The 17,884-nt window shown below is 38.9% G+C and overlaps 2 protein-coding genes across 3 annotated transcripts in view; both read right to left on the minus strand.

The window, feature by feature from the left end:
• Positions 1-1,539: 1,539 nt before the first annotated feature.
• On the minus strand, positions 1,540-8,898 carry ubac2 (UBA domain containing 2). Its single transcript, XM_008429264.3, has 10 exons — positions 8,598-8,898; positions 8,200-8,324; positions 7,568-7,687; positions 6,350-6,456; positions 5,906-6,029; positions 5,719-5,766; positions 5,211-5,319; positions 4,066-4,208; positions 3,213-3,359; positions 1,540-3,119 (listed from the first exon to the last, which is right to left on the minus strand). Exons 1-10 carry the CDS (start codon positions 8,626-8,628, stop codon positions 3,012-3,014), a joined length of 1,062 nt encoding a protein of 353 aa, XP_008427486.1. The 5' UTR covers positions 8,629-8,898; the 3' UTR covers positions 1,540-3,011.
• Positions 8,899-14,538: 5,640 nt separating this feature from the next.
• Positions 14,539-17,884, minus strand: part of dachc (dachshund c) — a 32,711-nt gene continuing 29,365 nt past the window's right edge. For both annotated transcript variants that reach the window (XM_008429266.3, XM_008429265.3), the window contains exons 9-11: positions 17,729-17,857; positions 17,445-17,546; positions 14,539-15,116 (exon numbers count right to left, since the gene is read on the minus strand). In XM_008429266.3, the coding sequence (XP_008427488.2) occupies positions 15,079-15,116; positions 17,445-17,546; positions 17,729-17,857 (269 nt within the window). In that variant the 3' untranslated portion in view covers positions 14,539-15,078. The remainder of the gene's footprint in view (positions 15,117-17,444; positions 17,547-17,728; positions 17,858-17,884) is intronic.

A 17,884-nucleotide genomic window follows, 5' to 3' on the forward strand; every position in this document is an offset into this window, starting at 1 on the left:
CTTGACCTTGGACTCATTTATATTACAATTGATGAAGAATGTAAGATTATGTTGCATTATAAAGAAATGTTCTGAAAAAACGGAGGATCATTGTAAAAACATGGAAAAGCAGCAACACTCAGAGCCACGTGATTACTTTGGCTTAAGCTGTTTTCCAGCCCAGCAGCCATTAAAATCGTCTCCAGCCTACCTGCTCTTCTGAGCTCTTTTTGCTCTTTCAGAGCCATACAGCAACAATATATATTTATGTAAAAGAAGAAAAAAAAAAAAGACTTTCCCCGTGTGCTTTCAGAAAATATTAGGGGTATCATAAGATTTTAAAACTCTGATGTGAGGATGTGCATAAATCTTCTGAGCTGAAATTGATCCACCCTGCAGCGTGTCTGTCTGCTGGAGCCGCTGTCTGTGAGCCGGTGGGTGTGGCAGGGCGATGTAACCCAGCAACGCTACCTCAGATCTGCCTCTTTTGTCGCCACCTAGCGACCAAATAGAGCGTCACATTTCCTGGGTACTTTTTTTTTCTTCTTTTTTTTTTAATTCAGTCACGATTTCCCAAATTCATCAAAGTGTACCTCAGTGTTAAATTGCTGCTGTTTAATTTGTGTTATTGAGATGATTTCTTCAAAGTACAAACCCACATTTGATGCTCGTATCAAATCCAGTTTGATTATGAAATAACTCACAATCTTTTCTACAAAATATCACAGTGCTGAGAACGAAAAGGTTTAATGTGAATCTATTTAAGAGGCTTTTTATGGTCGTATGGTGATTTAAATAAATAAATAAAATTAAAATAAAAAAACATGTTATATGGCTATTTTTTCCACAGCTTTTTAAAGAAGTTTTTTTTTTTCTTTTCAGATGCCAAATAAAATCAGAGCAGCAGAAGACAACAAGCACATCATTCAGGTAGCTGACAAAATATGCAGTGGTGTGTCCTCAGGACAAAGGATTAACAGTAGCCAGTGATTTTTATTTATTAAACGAGTGCCACCGTGTGTTTAAAAGTCAGTACTGCAACAGCTAAAAATAAATAACCCACGGGAGTTGTGGCCAGGTTTCAGAGATGAAAGAAATTAGTTTAGAAAGCCCATGAGTAACAAAAAGCTAATTTATTTGACAGCTGAACATTAGTGATTTATAAAAGAAACACGTAGTCAAAACATTAAATATTAGCTTAGTGTTTGTTTTTAATTGAGGCTTGGAAGTTTTGCTCCAAATAGAAAAAATAAATGTTTACTGAAAATGAGAATAGGCCTATGATTAAATTTATTATAAAGGGTGAATCAGAGACAGACACAATGGTTGTAATTCTTTTAAAAAGCTTCTCACTCCTTTAGTGTTTCCTGTGACTTTATTGTAAGTTCATGATGTCAACATATGGTGCCTTCACTGCTCAAAAACATCTAACTTTTCCGATTGTGGTGGTGCAGTTCTAATTTTATGGTTAAAAATGGCTAAATTATTCATAAGCAACGTAAAATTATGTAAAAAAAAATATTAAAGAGAGTAAAGACAAAATGAACAAAAAGAAATTCATAAGTTTGTTTTTTTTTATTCACAGATCAAATTTGAATCATTACAGCACAACAGAACGTTGTCCATGCAACAAATCCCTCATCTCTGCCATTTATTACAGTATCGCTCTCAAAAATGGCACAAACACCAAAGATTCAGTTCAGTGGTCATATATATGTATATATTTATATATATAATTAACATTATGCACAAAATATAAAATCAGCATCTGTCTTTGACATCAATACACAGTGGCTGCAATATAACATCTTTTGCATCTATGTTCAAGTACACAGAGCAGGTACTATGCAGTGCAAAGTTTCCATAAATTTCTCGTTATGGAATTGCATAATAAATACCAACAGACCCTTAAGACTGATGACTCAAAACCAGAGTGCCAACAGAGGGGGGGGGGGGAAAAATACAAAAAACAAACTCACTTTAAGACGAAATAAATAAAGCCGAAACGGGTTGCTCTGCTCTGCGCCGCACGATACGATGTTACGGACACGAGAAGCGGCCACGCAGACCCCGAGAAAGCCCGTCTAACCAGCGTCACGGCAACAGAGCTCGACTGAGCCAAACCAGTCGGCTTGAAGAAGTGTGGCTCAGTAAGTTAAGTGCGAGTCAGGCTAACTGCTTCTAGCGTCTAAATCAGGAAAAAGCTCAGCTCTGCTACATCTCTGCCAACAAACACCGGTGCGGTTAAAATCCTGGTGAAATGGGTCGCGATGCCCACATCGTTCAGATCCCTTCATACGTCTGCGTGACGACGACTGGCCAAAGGTGCCAGTTTATCAATTACAGCATGAAGCCGAGACATAAATCGCAAAAACATCCTGATGCATTATTTTAAAGAACCGGTGCATTTCACCCCCCGCCCATGATTTCGAATTAGCGTAAGGAGCAAATCTAAATTTTAACTCACAAAGTAGCCATTTTGAAAAACAGTATCGTGTGGCATCAAGATAAATAGAAATGTTTATGTGCAACTTTAACATGGTCTCCACATGAAGGGTCTGTCTCAAGCCTGTAATAGAGCTGGTATTTTCTACGTAAATGTTTGTAGAGAGCTAAAATCTTCTTCATGTCTTGTGTTGTTGACAGGCGATTCGTTGCAGTTTGAGCTCAAATGTATCTGCCTTATGTTAAGAGCCCTCAGTTTTCCTCTATAACGACCGTGAGAGAGCAATGCCACTTTTCGCCTTGTGCTTCACACTTCTCCATGAACCAATTTGCGGTCGGCCTCAGTTCGGGTTACCTTTGCTCAACCCTGCATCAGGGAGCAGAGGCGCTGCCTGCAATTTATCTCTTAAAATATTCTTTTGACTTCTCTCCAATTCTCCAGCACTCCCAGTCTTTGGTTCGGAGCAACAGCTTTTCTCTCTTTCTCATTTATTTTTGCTGAGCTGCTTTCATGTGCTGTCTTTATTCCTCTTCTCTTCCCTTTTCTTTTTTTTTTTCCTTTTTTTTCACCCCCTGGTTCTTTCTCCTCAGTGCTGCAGGAGGAAGTTGGTCGCCATGTTAATGTCGTTATTTGAAGCTCTGAGGGCCTCGAGGGCGTCGATTCTGGAAAAGCCCATTTCCACTAACCGGGCAACCTGTGGAAAGTTGCACAGTTAGAGCGGGACGCCAATAAAACTGGCAGTCATTTTGACACAGATCAGGCAGGACGTCGGGTTTTTCTGCGCCACCTGTTCCTCTGCAACAGGAGAGTTTTCCAGTAATGGAGGTTGTGTGGACTGGTGTGTCTGGGCCTCAGGGTGGGGTTGGACTGGAGGTCTGTTCTGTCCTCTGTGTCTCAAAGAGGGAAATAACCTGGTCCACTGCAGCAGCCCACCCTGACATAATCAGATGGACCAAAATGTAATGTCAGTTGGAAATTTTGGTATTTTAAGGGGGGGGGGAAATGATAAAAATTCACAAAAGTAGTAAAAAAAAAAATAGCAAAAGAAGAATTCATAGAAACAGTGAAAAAACAAAAAAAGCAAAAGAAGGCAAAACATTTTTTTTTCTAAATCAGTTTCTTTCAGTGAAAAAAAAGAAAAAAAACTTCTGAAATTTTAGCAGAAACTGCAGGTGTGTGTCTCTGGTGAATTTTTGATTAAAACATGTTTGTACTTCCTTCAGTGAAGCTCCTCACAGTGGGTGGAGAATACAGAAATTTTACTCATGTAAGATTGGATATACTTTATAATAAAGTTACTCAAGTAAAAGTAAAAAGTACAGCATAGTAAAAATACTCATAAAAGTAATTTTTTTCAAAAAGTTACTCAAGTAAATGTAATTGAGTAAATATAATTAATTACTACCCAACTCTGTGCAAAGGTAACAAACCTATTCATTTAGGTTTAATTGGTTTTTATAACCTTTTATTAAAACGTATACAAAGGGATTTTCCAGATTCCAGAAACAGCTATAGAGTTTCATGGCACTAGAATATAAATGATAAACAAAAACAAAGCCTTGTGTGTGTGGATCTGAGGACCTCCTGGTGTGTGTGCGTGTGCGTGTGCGTGCGTGCGTGTGTGCGTGTGCGAGTCTTACCTGTGGCTGACGTCTGACGTTCCTCCGGGCCTCGTTGTACTGGGCCAGTAGCAGCTGCTGGTCGAGCAGATCCATTCTCTGCTGCCTCTGAATGTCCAGAGTGGCTCCCATCCCCAGAGGCGTCTCATCGTTGGGCTGGGAACCTGGAGAATCACAGGCGTGAACAACTTTCATAGAAACACATTTTGCTAAGAGCTGCGCACGATAGCGGGAACGTTGTGAGGATGAAACGCAGAGCCGCTTTGTTGTTTATGCTCTGAAACGATGCTTTGCTACGTACCATAATTTTAATAACTTGCAAAAACTTTTTTTTGTCGTTTCTAAATGGACCTTTATGCTTAATCGTAAACGTGACAGATTATCAGAAAAACAGAACTTGAAAAAACAAATTACATTTTATATTTTAAGTGCAAAAAAAATAATATATATATATATATATATATATATATATATATATATATAATATTTTAAGTGCAACAAAACAACAACAAAAAAAAAAAATAATATATATATATATATATGTAGATAGATAGTAACATTACAATGTAGTAATAACTGAACCTAATCACTTTGGGACCATTTTACTTTAGATATAGCCAGCATTCGGTGATCAAGTAGCAACTAATCTTAGACGCAATAAGACCCACAATCGTCATCAGCAGATTTTATGATGGTGTTGAAAAGTATCCCAATATTTTTAGTTGTTTTCTGATGTTGGACTCCAACGATGTTACCCAATGTAATCTCTTGCTCGACATGTAGCATGTACCACGGTCTTTGGATACAAACGTTTTACACTGAGCAATCTGATATTTATAAAATTATCTTTCCAAACGTAAGCAGAGAGTTCAATAGGTGTCCCACAAGGTTGTGTACTAGGGTCCACACATTGTATTGGCAAAGTATTGATTATTTCCTGTTTTGACAATGTTGTTACTTTCCGTTTTGGTTTTGAAACGGGTCTCTCTTGAAATTGAAGTACTGTGAAACGTACCTGCGTAAATTATGGTAAAATAAAAAAAAAAGAGGTTGTGACCTAATAGTGTTGTTACCATTTGTCTATGATTTTCTGGCTTTAAAACACTTCTTGTAACAAAACTCTTAAGGAATGGTTTCCTATCCTAATAATTAGCGGTTGGACTCACTGGAGAAGAGCGGCTCCAGAATGTACTTTCCAACAGAAGATACCCAGACAGGGACAAAGAAGACCTTCTGCAACCAGAGTGCATTGGAGTGGTACAATCCTCCCGAGATCTGAAAAGCACACATATGAACCGAGAAGACAAAAAGTCTAATTCGTGCCAATATCACCGTCTCAGGAATTTCATAATGCTTACATGGGCTAAGAGATCATGAAAAACCCAAAGTATGAGTTGCAAAATGGGATAATGTCTGTTTTGCAATGAAACGTTGCACACAGACTGAAAACTGTTGCAATAAGGAAGATTACCTGGTTTAATGCAACCTTCTGATGCAAAAGTTCTTTTTTTTCCCCCCCAACTTAAACATGACAAAAACGTGCTGAAATTTTGAGACCTTCCTGCTTCTTTAGTCAGAAAGAGTCGCTAAGACCTAAAACACTTCTGAGCATACTGCCTCGTAATCCCTTTGTCTCATTTTAAAGGCATAGTGAAGAACAGAACGATCACTAACCAGTCCACTGAGTGCAAGGAGCCACATGAAGGGACTGGAAGTCAGCAGCTGCAACAGAGAACATTTCAAAAAGAAATATTTAAAAAAAATTTAAAAAAGGTTCGGCTGATTGGAAACTTTTAGTTGTTAAGAACTCAACCACAGGGCAAGTCAATTACTCATGTACAGACTCTAAGTGAGGGCTCACCTGCAGGCCCACTATGTAAACCAGAGTCTTGTTGGTGATGTGGATGTGTCCCAGGACCTGAGTGACTGGCATTCTGGGGATCGACTGGTAGAAAGGCACAAACAGAGAGAAGACCGGAGCGAGCCTGTGGATGGAAAACATCAAAGAGTCAAGATGATTCAAGAAGGACTGAAGCTAATGTATCAATTTTACCAAATAAGGCTTAATAATTTAACAGAGTCTGTCAAAGAACTCTAAATTTGGTGTTGACAGAGATGTGGTTTAATCATTATTTATTTGTTAAAATTAAAGAATTTTCTGCCTATGTTTAATAGAATATAAACATATTTATTAAATATTCCAAAAACATATACAGCTTTTTAAACAGACCTTCAAAATTCCCAAAAGTAAAAACAAAATGACTTTTACATGCAGAAATACGCAGTGGACCTGCTTTCTACTCACAGTCCGGCTGGTAGTTCCTCCACTTCATATTCAAAGAGGAACTGGAAGGCCTGGGCCAGAAGGAAGTCCACCAGAGCAGAGAGAAGCCAAGTGCCCAGCAGGAAGGACTGGAAGTACAATAAAAACATTTACGATAATCAGAATAACACACCTTGCGCAAAACCAATGGAGGTATGATAAGACAGGCGACGTTTTGTGGAAGTGAAAATGTTCTCTTCCTTTGAAAGTCGTTAATGACAGACAGACTGGATGGTGATCAAATACGCTTCCTTTATGATTAGAATGGAAATGTTCTGCTTTTTCAGTAATTTTGTCATTACAGTAAATAAATAAAAAAGAGGCGCAGTACTGTGAATATCCAGACAGATTTTCCGTTTTTTCATATTTGAATGTTTCAGATCATCAAATACATTTTAATATCAAAGACAATTTGAGCAAATACAAAAAACAATTTTCATATGAGGATTTTTTGTTTGTTTGTTTGTTTAATGAAAGAAGCCATGCAATCTGGCAACATGTTAGAATATAGTTAACTCTGACTAACCAAACATAATCCTGAATACTCCCAAATCAAGAAATCCTCCAAATACGACCAGTCAGACAACAAAGTAGCAGACAAGAACTGAAATAGCAACACGTCGTCCCGGATCTAAAGACAACAGCAAAGCTATTTTTTAGGATTTTCTAGTGAACCACAGTGAGAGTATTTGCCTACGATGGTGAACTCGACCGACCAGGAGACCGATGGCCTCGCACCTGGAAGGTCACGAAAGAACCCAGAACATCTGATGATCTGCACTCACTTTAGTTAATATCAGTGTTCATGATTCCATTCCAACAGAGAGAATGGGCAAAAATCACATCAATGGAAAAGTTTCTAACCCAAACCCAACTGCTGACCAAAGGCATTTGCAACAAAAACAACATCTTAATGATCCCCAAACCTTTGGGGGGGGGGGGAAATCGGAAAATCCTTTTTGGACTGACGGAACAAAACAGGAACTGTTTGGAGGGTGAGCCACAATACCTAGCATAAAACTAACACAGAATTTCAGAAAAAGACATGGTGGTGATAGTGTGATGGTCTGTGGCTACTTGTCATGAGGACCTACTTGGTGACCGTAAGCCCGAGTACACGAGGGGTTATGTAGCAGCACAACGCAGAATGATCCAAAGCTGCCTCTACTGGCAATATTCAGGCCTACTATTAATACTTACAGCAAACTTCCTGGTGCCAAACCTCCTCTCAAAGATTCGAAAGTTGTAAATCAGCAGGCTGCTGCAGAAGGAGTCTTTCACGTCCAGACAGATCAACCTGCCGCACAACAACCTCCAAACCTGCAGCACACAGAGGAGCAGAGCTCCTTAAACACCCAATGAATGTTTTAATATCAAATAAAAAGCATTTTCACAGCATTCAAATGTATTTCCTGCTCAGGGGTCATTATGTGGCTTACACTGTGACCCCTGAGCTCTAAAAAGGATCACACCCTTCCTGTGTTTACTCGAACCGTTTCGGCGATGCTCTTATTTTCAAGTTACCAAGTGCGTTAAGACAAACTTTACTTTATTTGCACAAAACTTTAAAACATGATCTAGTTACTTTTATTATATTATTATTATTTTTTAAAAAGGTATTTCTAAATGTACATGTACAGAAAACTACACAACTGTAACAACTCAAGATATGAATATAAACCTAGTAGGGTAGGCAGCGATAGCCACCTACTAGAAAGCCTGGTGATTTAATTAGCTAATGTTTGCTCTGCTGTTGACAGAAGACAAGACAGATAAAGGGTTGTAATTATTGGGTGAAAACTGAACATCTGGCCTCTTGATGTCAGACATGCCTGGTGCTGATGTGCAACAGCCTGCAGGCTGTACACGAACATGTCCTGGTACTGTGGCAGCAGGGTGAGCATCACAGTCAGCCCATTGAGAACCAGCAGCAGGCCTTTACACAGAGGAGCCTTGTCTGTAAGGGGAAATAAAACACACACAAATACAAAACAAGAGTTTACGATAAAAGCCACTAGTCCACCAGTTTACCTAAGCATTCATTTAAACAAAAACACTTCCCCTAAATAGACGGGCTGTTTGAATAAGCGAGACGTATGACGTTTGATAAAAACACAAATCTGTTAACTGACAGATAACAGCCTGGAGTAAATGAATGACAACGGCATGCTAACAGAAGTTAGCTTTCAACTAAGAGGCGGTGACAGGGCTCAGTAGAAGCGGCACTTACACAGGCCCCGAGAGCCGGTGGTGGTAAACATGGTGTCCAGATGAGGGAAGGAACCCGGAGAAAAGTCAATAACTCCCAGACAAAGCGGAATTAACGCCTAAACACCGCAATAAAGTTGTTACGATGATCCATGTTGCCACAATAAGGAAAAGGAGAGAGGAGGAAGGAATCTGCTACGGAAGCCGTAGAAGGGAAAAAGAGGCATTCTTTGGAAAGTTCGATTGAATGAAGGTCGTTGAACGGTAGAGGACGCTGCTGTACCATGTTGTGATTCTTCGTTTTTACCAACTTGACCTTTCAACTGTGTTCAGTCGGCACATTACGTTGAATAATAATTATCCATCCGATCTAATTAAATCATGTTTTTATTATAATTTGCAGTTTTACTTACTGGTTTATTATTGTTTTTAAAAGGGGTTTTAACAAAGAAGCAGATAATTTTTTAAACCATTAATTTACCAGTTTTTAATGCCTGCCAGATCTCGTCTTGGATTGTTGTAGCTGTTATATCCAACAGTCCATAGGCAAGAGGCAGGCAAGACCTTGGACAAATCATTTGTTTATCATTGGGCTATGGTGTGTTGTAAATGTATTCATATCCACTAAACCCTTTCATGTTTTATTAAACGGCAATGAATAGAATAGAATAGAATAGAATAGAATAGAATAGAATAGAATAGAATAGAAACAACGTTTATTGTCCTACGGTGGAGAAATTCAGGTATAACAGAAGCATCAGGACATGTAGGTTCCCACAAGTTCCCAAAGAGTGACAATATGATAGGGGCATATACCCATGATGTATACTTTTTTTTTTTTTTTACATAATTATCCTAACAGATGACTATTCTCAATCTCTCTCGCTCTCATTTTTGTGGCACCTAACAATATGAAATAATTTTGGTAATCCAAACTGACACAAAGCAGCAACTGGCACAGTGACAGTGAAAAAAATGTGTCTTTTTAGACAGTATATATATTTATATATATTTCAATTGGGGCTGCACAGTGGCACAGTTGGTAGAACTGTTGCCTTGCAGCAAGAAGGTTCTGGGCTCAATTCCCAGCCCCGGTCTTTCTGCATGGAGTTTGCATGTTCTCCCTGTGCATGCGTGGATTTTCTCCAGGTACTCCGGTTTCCTCCCACAGTCCAAAAACATGACTGTCAGGTTAATTGGTCTGTCTAAATTGCCCCTAGGTGTGAGTGTGTGTGTGCATGGTTGTTTGTCCTGTGTGTCTCTGTGTTGCCCTGTGACAGACTGGTGACCTGTCCAGGGTGACCCCGCCTCTTGCCCGGAACGTTAGCTGGAGATAGGCACCAGCAACCCTCCTGACCCCACTAAGGGACAAGAGTGTCAAGAAAATGGATGAATGTTTCAATTGGGCCATTTTTTTCTATTTGATTACAAAAATATGTGTTCACAAGTCATTTAAAGTCGTTTCTTTTTATAGACGCTGAAGAAAGTGACAGAGTGACGTTAGGGTTATGCACAGATTCCCCTCCTCCACCCATTCCGTTCCACTGATGATCCGCTGATTAAAAGAAGATTACAACACATTTCAATTCATTCATTTCAGTTCAACTGCTTATGAGAAAGTTCAGACTAACTACATTCCGTTTGAGAAAAACAGGAACAGTGGTGATATAAAAACCACCTATCGCTCCTACTAAGATCATTTTTAAAAATTGTCAAGCAATAAGCGCCATCCCAGCAGAGTACAAAAAAAAAGTAGTCAAACAAAAACAAAAGCTCAGTTTGTGATAAATGTGTTGCTTTAGAAGGAGCAGAACCACAACAAAGGTGCAGTATTCTGTGCAATAAACACTCAAAATGACAACTAAATCTACTAGGTATTTATATCGCACTCTTTCTGAAGTCTGTGTATCAAAATCTAAGTCACTACATTTTTTACAGATACCATTAGCTTTACTGTAATAATGCGCACACACACGCACACACACACACACACGCCCACACACACACACACTCATGCACGCAACTACTACTGCCCTCACAGATGCGCACACTTAACATTATTTGAAGGCAGGAACTTGCTTCTCATTCATCCAACATCACGTTCCACATCAAAGCAGCTAAAGTCTGTTTGCATTCAACTTTGTGTTTCATAGTGTGTTTCTTTTATGACACCTTAAAAAAAATTGTGTTAAGTGTAAATGTTAGAACAATAAAAATCTAAAAGACTCCAGATTATCAGTGTGGTTAGTTTAGCAGCAGTAGCAATAATTGCTGATTTTTTATTATTTATGTAAAGCATTTAGATATTGTATAACTTTTTCAAAATTATTTTTTTATTCAAATCATACACATGGGAATATGAAACAATCAAAATACGACCCTATTTGTTATAAAAACAAAGACATAAGTGCAACACACTAAAAGCAAATGGAACAAATCCTGTTTGTTTTTTTTATATGATCAATACAATGTTTTATGTTTCTTATTTTTTATGTAATAATTTCCAGCCAATTACATTTTGTTACACTCCCACAGAGGTTATAACGGAAACCTTCATATATGCAAAATTTTTTTTAATTTTTTATTTCAGTCTCTATTAGCAAACCTCCAACCCGCAGGCTGAGAGCTCCACTCGTCTAACGATGCGCTCCCTTCTCCTAGCTGGAATTTAGTGTAAGGTTCATGAGCATTTTATCAGGGCAGATCATGTGTCCAGATCGTTCTCCTGTTGAGTGCTCATTTTACCCATGATGCCACCCTGCTATTATCATTTAACCCATATCAGGGTATTCCATTGCCCTGAAGCCCAGATGTAATCATGTTTCATCTTTAGCCACATTGTCGTTGACGGCCATTTGCGTATTATGATGTATTTATAACTGTTTGGCCGGCAGCGCAGGAAATGTTTTATGTCTTGAAGTCATGTGATTCACTGTCTGACAGAGGGGGTAACAGTGTTAATTGTCCTTAGGGTCTAAAGCAGGATATGGCTACAAAAAGTCCAGATTAATTACTTTTTCTTCTGGTCCTCTGGCCTAATGTGCACAGTGTCGTATCTCGTCAAGGGCCAGACTTCCTCTGCAGAGAGCCTGCTTTGTCTTTAAGTTCACTGGCTGCCGGTTTCATTCACATCAGTGTGTGTTCCCCGTTGCCAGGCTGTGCTCACTCCCTCAGCCATTTGATCCGGCGCGTATGTTTCGTCCAAGTACATTTGAAAAGATATGGCGAACAGCTGTCTAACAGTGTTGCGTTTCCCCATCATCCTGCAGATGCAGTTAAATTAGTTCCCATTGGTTAGTTCCCACCCATTAGGTCTATTTGGCTGCCTGTGGTCAGATGTGACTGCAAAGCAGAGCTCAGTAACAGCTTGCTAATTGTGTTTCAGACCTTCTCTGTCACTGATGTGGGAGTGAGGTTTAAAAAGGTTGCTTCGCCCCTGTTCTCAATCAAAGATAATCAGATTAAACAATGCGGAGATGTGTGCATGTGTGTGTGTGTGTGCTTACCAATAAAGAGACTCCAGATTTGGAGACAGCCTTGACTCCTGCTGTTTGCTTTGTTCATTAAGGGGAGATGAGCAGATGGTTTGCTGGTCTGTTGTGCGGCGCACACACGCGGGCTCGCACAAACACACATGCAAATACACAAACGCGCATGAACTCAGGCCTGTCACCTTAGCTTTATCCTCCATTTATCTTTTCCATTACACATCTCTCAGCAGGACAAATCTGCTCGGTGAATTGTGAGAGATTTATGTGTGCTCTGGTGTTTGCGTGCGTGTGTGTGTGTGTGTGTGTGTGTGAGAGAGACAGGCAGAGATACAAGAGGACGGTGAAAGAGCGGAGCGGCGCTGAATGAAGTCAAATCTTTTTCAGCCAAAGACAGCCTCCGAGGTGGTCATCTGAAAAGCTGATGACTCATTCACATGCACGTTTCTGTGAATCATTGCTTTTCACCAGTCAGACTCTGTGTAGTCAGGAGCAACGGCCTGCAGCAGAGGTATTGTTTCAGTGCTGCTTCCAAGCTTATCTGTCTGTGTCCAGGAAATGGCACATTGCAAATGTAGACAAGACTGCATGAGTAAAACCTAAAAGACCCCCCCACACACACACACACCCCCACGCACAGACTCCAAAGAAAACCTTGGTGCAAAATATGGGTTGGCAACAGGATTTGATATAGAATGTTTTAACACAATTCTGTCTCTTTATCTAAATAAAAAAATCTGGATTTTATTTTTGTAGTTTTAATGTATTATCTAGTTAATTTATTTCTGTAATTTGGGTAAAAAAGGGAAGCATGTTTATTAGAAGCAAAGTGATATATTTAAAATGTTTATATACAGTTTAAATATGTCCCTTTTAGGGATAGATAGATAGATAGATAGATAGATAGATAGATAGATAGATAGATAGATAGATAGATAGATAGATAGATAGATAGATAGATAGATAGATAGATAGATAGATAGATAGATAGATAGATAGATAGATAGATAGATAGATAGATAGATAGATAGATAGATAGATAGATAGATAGATAGATAGATAGATTTTGAGGCAACAAGATGGAAGTAAATATTAGTGGTTAATATCACCGCAGTTTTATTCATCAAGCAAATACCAATATGTTAAAGAATAACTAATATCTGCCAACACTGATGTTAGTGCTGATATATCGTGAATCCCTGGTTTATTGCCACTCATTTGAATAATTATGGCTTACAGCTACTAAAAATCTTAATGTTCAGTTTCTTAAAAAAATTAGAACATTTCATTAGACCAACAGCAAAAGCGGTTTCATTACAGAAATATTTTTGAATGACCTACATAATCACGGGGAAGGCAGTGGGCTGAAAGGCTATCAAGCAGAGAGTCACTGATATCCTTCCCAAGAGTCCAGCCACAAAGCATTATCGCTCAAGAATCTGGCAGTTCATAGAGGGCTGCAAACAAGCATGTGAATGGAAAATTTAGTGGAAGGACAGGTGTAGTAGGAAAGGATAAAATGATAACTGCAGTCTTGAGAGGATCGTCGCGCTAACTCCACTCACAAGGCCTGAATTAGAGGTAAAGTCGGAGCTTCAAGATTCACCACTAACATATGAGTCCAAAACTCGGCAGCCACATTCATGAAAGAAGTGTCTCACCTGGAATAAGAGGAAAAAAAGGACTGGAGTGTTGTGCAGTGGTCTTAAATCTTTTTAGATGAAAGTAAATTTTGGATGATGATGATTTGGGGCGTCATGTCATCTGCTGGTGTTGGACCACTGTGTTTATTAAGTCCAAAGTCAGAGCAGCCGTCCACCAGGAAGTTTAATTACAGTCAGGGTGATGCATCACTCTGACTGTAATTAAGTTGTGTAAGTCGCATGTTTTCAACACAATTACTGAAATAAGTTAACTTTTTATTATATTATCTTGCACCTGTCATTATATTGGTCCATATTCGATAATCGACATTCATTCTGCGACATTCTTATGCAAATTGGGAACACTGGTCAAAAAAAAAATGAAAGTATCAATTTTATTTACCTTTTTTTTTTTTACTTTAGCTTTAAAATCTTATTTTTCCTTCTGTTCTTGAAGCTCTTTGTCCTGTTTTGTCACCATAGTTCTGCTTAGTTTTCTTGTCTTTTCCCCCATAACTCTACCTGTCATCTTTATCTCCTTAAATGTGCTACGAGTTGTCCACTTTGCCGCTTGAATTGGAAAGGTTCTGTCAGGCTTTTTAATCAATAAAATGAATTACACAACAGGAGGAACGTCCCACTTTTTTCCCCTCGGTAGAGCCAACTGTAGCTCACACCGCAATGCGGCCAGACCCGCCACACTTCTCTAAAGCAAGGACAAGACAGGAGAAAGTTCAACACCCGCGTTCCTCTTGCAAATCCACACACCGTCATTTTGATTTTAAAAAGTCATCAAAGCGACAACTCGATCTGAAAGCAAGCAATGACACGGTTTAATAAAAAGAATCTGTATTGTTTGTATTGTCAAACTGCACTACTGCATAACATACACAATACGAGTCATTTACTGACTGTACAACATGCCATGTTTTTCATATTAATAATAATAATAATAACAATAATAACAATAATAAAAATGATGACTATATATATGTACACACCTCTGTTACAAGTTATATTCATCACTTGCTTTAAACAAACAGCACTGACAGGGGAAAAAAAAAAAAAAAGAAGAAAACTATAGTCATTTTCATCTACGGTTTAAAAACTTTGATTAAAAGAAACACACTTTAACACAACATCAGAATAAAATGCTCTGCTGCACCACGGTTGGGAATTGATGATAGAGGCAATAAATTAAACCACACAGATGTCACCCTCGAGATGTAGGGGAAGCAGAGATTTGTGTCCCGGATGCCACTGCTGGACTGAGCATGCCTGATGATTGTATGTGTCAAAAAATGAGGAATCTTCGTCACCGTTTCCTCCACGCATCCGTCCATCCATTCGTCCATCTGCTCGTTCCTGAGCCTCAGTACCTCCCTGCGGTTTGCATGAAAACTCTGGCCTCTGAAATCCAAGAGGAATAATAAATATTGTTGTGTGCGTTACACCCCTCGATTTTGATCTTTCATACTTCATAAAATGACTTCAGATTTAGTCGTTCCGAGCATTTAAAAAGTCGGACTTTGTTTTTTTTTTACAATATTGCGATTATTTTTGTGACTTTGCTCGTTGTTATGGTCCTGCCTGTTTCTATGAAAGCTGCCAACAGATGTGAAAAATTTGAAAATCAATGTCTTTTATTTATGCAGTGACTAAATGTTTAATAAAACGGTTGAATGTGAAAATTGTCTCACGAGATAGTTATGTTCAAAGTGACAGGTTGTTGACTTTTTTCTTTGAGCTTACAGTATGGCGTCTATCTGGAATCTAAAACAATTGTTTCATAAAAATCCATTTATCGTTGTACAGTAGTTCTTACATCATCTGACGGTCGATTCTGATTGGCTGATCGGTTTCTCGTGACGTCTCCCACCCCGGAAGTGTTTGCTTTGAGCTGAGTTCAGCAACTCGGATAGAAATATACTGTCCCGACATTCTCATTTATCTCTTTTTTTGTGAAGTACCAGTGAGAATTTATGTTTTTTCCTTCAGATGCACCAGTATCATAAGAAATTTATCTATGAGAGCTGTCCTCTTTAATCTTAGCAATTTTGTTGTAAACTATATATAAAAAAAAACTTTCAAGCATGCCAGTTCCAGAGAAAACCAGTTCCACCTGCCAGTCTCGGCCCAGCCTCCCTGCTCCCTGCAAACCAGATTTTTTTCCCATGACCCGGATCGTCCTCGAAGCCTCGGGATAGTTCTAAATCTTGGTTTCCTCTCCCCCTTTAATTCTCTCTCTTTAGTTATGGCTGCATAGTAATACTTTGAACTAGGCCATAAAAATAGTTCCTTTAGGTTTCTGAGAGACTTGTGAAACCTCAGGTAATAGTATTCTGAACCTGCATTTCGTAGCCATTAAATGTCCCTCTTTTACTGAACAGTATTGGCAGAGAGAACATGCACCGGTTTTCATTTCTGCTTGGGTTAAAAAGATACTGACAAAAATATTCAATGACTAATTGTTGATTCTTTTAAATAGAATCCTGAAAAATATACAAAAATCTCCTGATTCTTATTTAAGTCTTCCAGCTGATTTATGAAGGAATGTTTTTTTTTTAGGCAATAAAATAATATACTCAGCTTTATATAGATACAGAATTCATCTAATAATTTAACCTGCAACAAAACCCGATAACAGAATTCTTTTAGAGAAGAAATAATCAGTTCGTAATAAATACCAAAGCTCCTACGCAGCCATGACCGCTGATCCCTAACAAAGAAGTATTATTGAGTTCAAAGCATTTTTTTTTTAATCTGCTCCGTTTTTCTCCATATTTTTTGGGGGGTGATAAAACTTCCTGGCACAAAGAGAGCAGATCCTGCCCCACTGTCTGACAGACAATTCCCCTTTAAATGATTTATTACTGGGTGTTAATTATGCAAATGATGTCCAAACAAACTCGTCATGAGGACAATTAAGACAGCCATTAATTAGTGGCCAGTTCTCTTCTTGCTTCACTGACATTCAATTAAAAATTGCTTTTGAACAAGCGCACTGTCTGGTTTGGTGGTCTTTGGCACAGCGCGAAGCCGAGGTGGGCTGAACCGACTCGCTCTTTTGATGAAGCCGAACTGGAGATCACTGCCACTTAAAGATCTTAAATGTATCTTTTTTTATTTACATTTTTTTTTTACCTGTCTCTGTGAAGACAATTATCTTAGTGAAATAAATATATTAAACGTCCATTTTCATTAAACTGGCAGCCCCGGTGAAACTGCTTCACGCTTCATTTCATTTTGCTCAATTTCTCAGGAGCGGCCTCGCTGTGAAATCTTTCAAAACCTTTCCAGTAGATCGGTCTGTTAAGCATCAAAAGCAACCAGTAGGTAAAATAATAAAATCTGTTGTTCTAGCTCAGTCAACAGGAGCTAAATAAATCCCAACCAGCAGGAATACTCCTATTCTTACAATGAAATTGATTTTTTTCTCTTTCTCTCTCTCTTTCTCTCTCTCTAATAACACAAAGTTTTAACTGTCATGCCTTGTTTTAATGAGCAAACATCAGCACTTTCCCTTAAAAGTAATTTTAGTACAAAATCACCACAAAAAAAAAAAGAAGTCTTTAACAAGTTTTCCTCAAGCCTGTCTTCTGGTGACAAATTACTTCAGCTTTTCTACAAATAAATTCAGTGGCAGAATATATATATATATTTTTTTTTTTCCTGATCAAAGTCTGTTTTCACAGCTGCGCCCTGCAGCAGCAGCGTTTGTTATCTGGACAGCTGTACCTTGTGTCGCCTTGCTGTCCAGCCTGCTGTCGTCGTGGCCGCTCCCGTCGGCGTCCTGGGTCACAGATTCTGCGTGAGCAGGCGCCGCCAGTGATTGATGGCCTGTTGTTTGGTCATTAATTAATAAGGACGCTTAATTAGAGGCTAATGAACACTCAGGGCTAAGTTACACCGAAAAGCTTGGTGACATTTAATATGAAAATGAGAATTAGCGCTGTAACTATAAGGCTCAGAGTCAAAACAGAAATGTAAGGAGATTGATATTTTTTGTCCAGTTTCTGTACCTATGTGTGTGTTGGCGGTGTGCAGCAGTGTGTGCTCGGCCTGATCACGCAGCTTGACCTCCTCTTCCAAGGCCTCCTGTAATTTCCGCTTGCTGCGCTTTTCTTTCTTTAGACGTTTCTGAATCAGAACTGAAGACAGATGAGAAAAGCAGTCAG

This window comes from Poecilia reticulata, chromosome 15, assembly GCF_904066995.2.
Source record: "Poecilia reticulata chromosome 15, P_reticulata-male-v2, whole genome shotgun sequence".
Lineage (NCBI taxonomy): Eukaryota > Metazoa > Chordata > Actinopteri > Cyprinodontiformes > Poeciliidae > Poecilia > Poecilia reticulata.

Bases quoted from the DNA above. Each gene is read 5' to 3' on its own strand.
- ubac2 (XM_008429264.3), bottom strand. From the start codon at position 8,628: ATGTTTACCACCACCGGCTCTCGGGGCCTGT. The intron at 7,688-8,199 runs GCATGTCTGACA...TGTGTGCTGCAG, and splicing joins CTGTTGCACATCAGCACCAG to GTTTGGAGGTTGTTGTGCGG. The intron at 3,360-4,065 runs GTAAGACTCGCA...TGATTATGTCAG, and splicing joins ACGTCAGACGTCAGCCACAG to GGTGGGCTGCTGCAGTGGAC.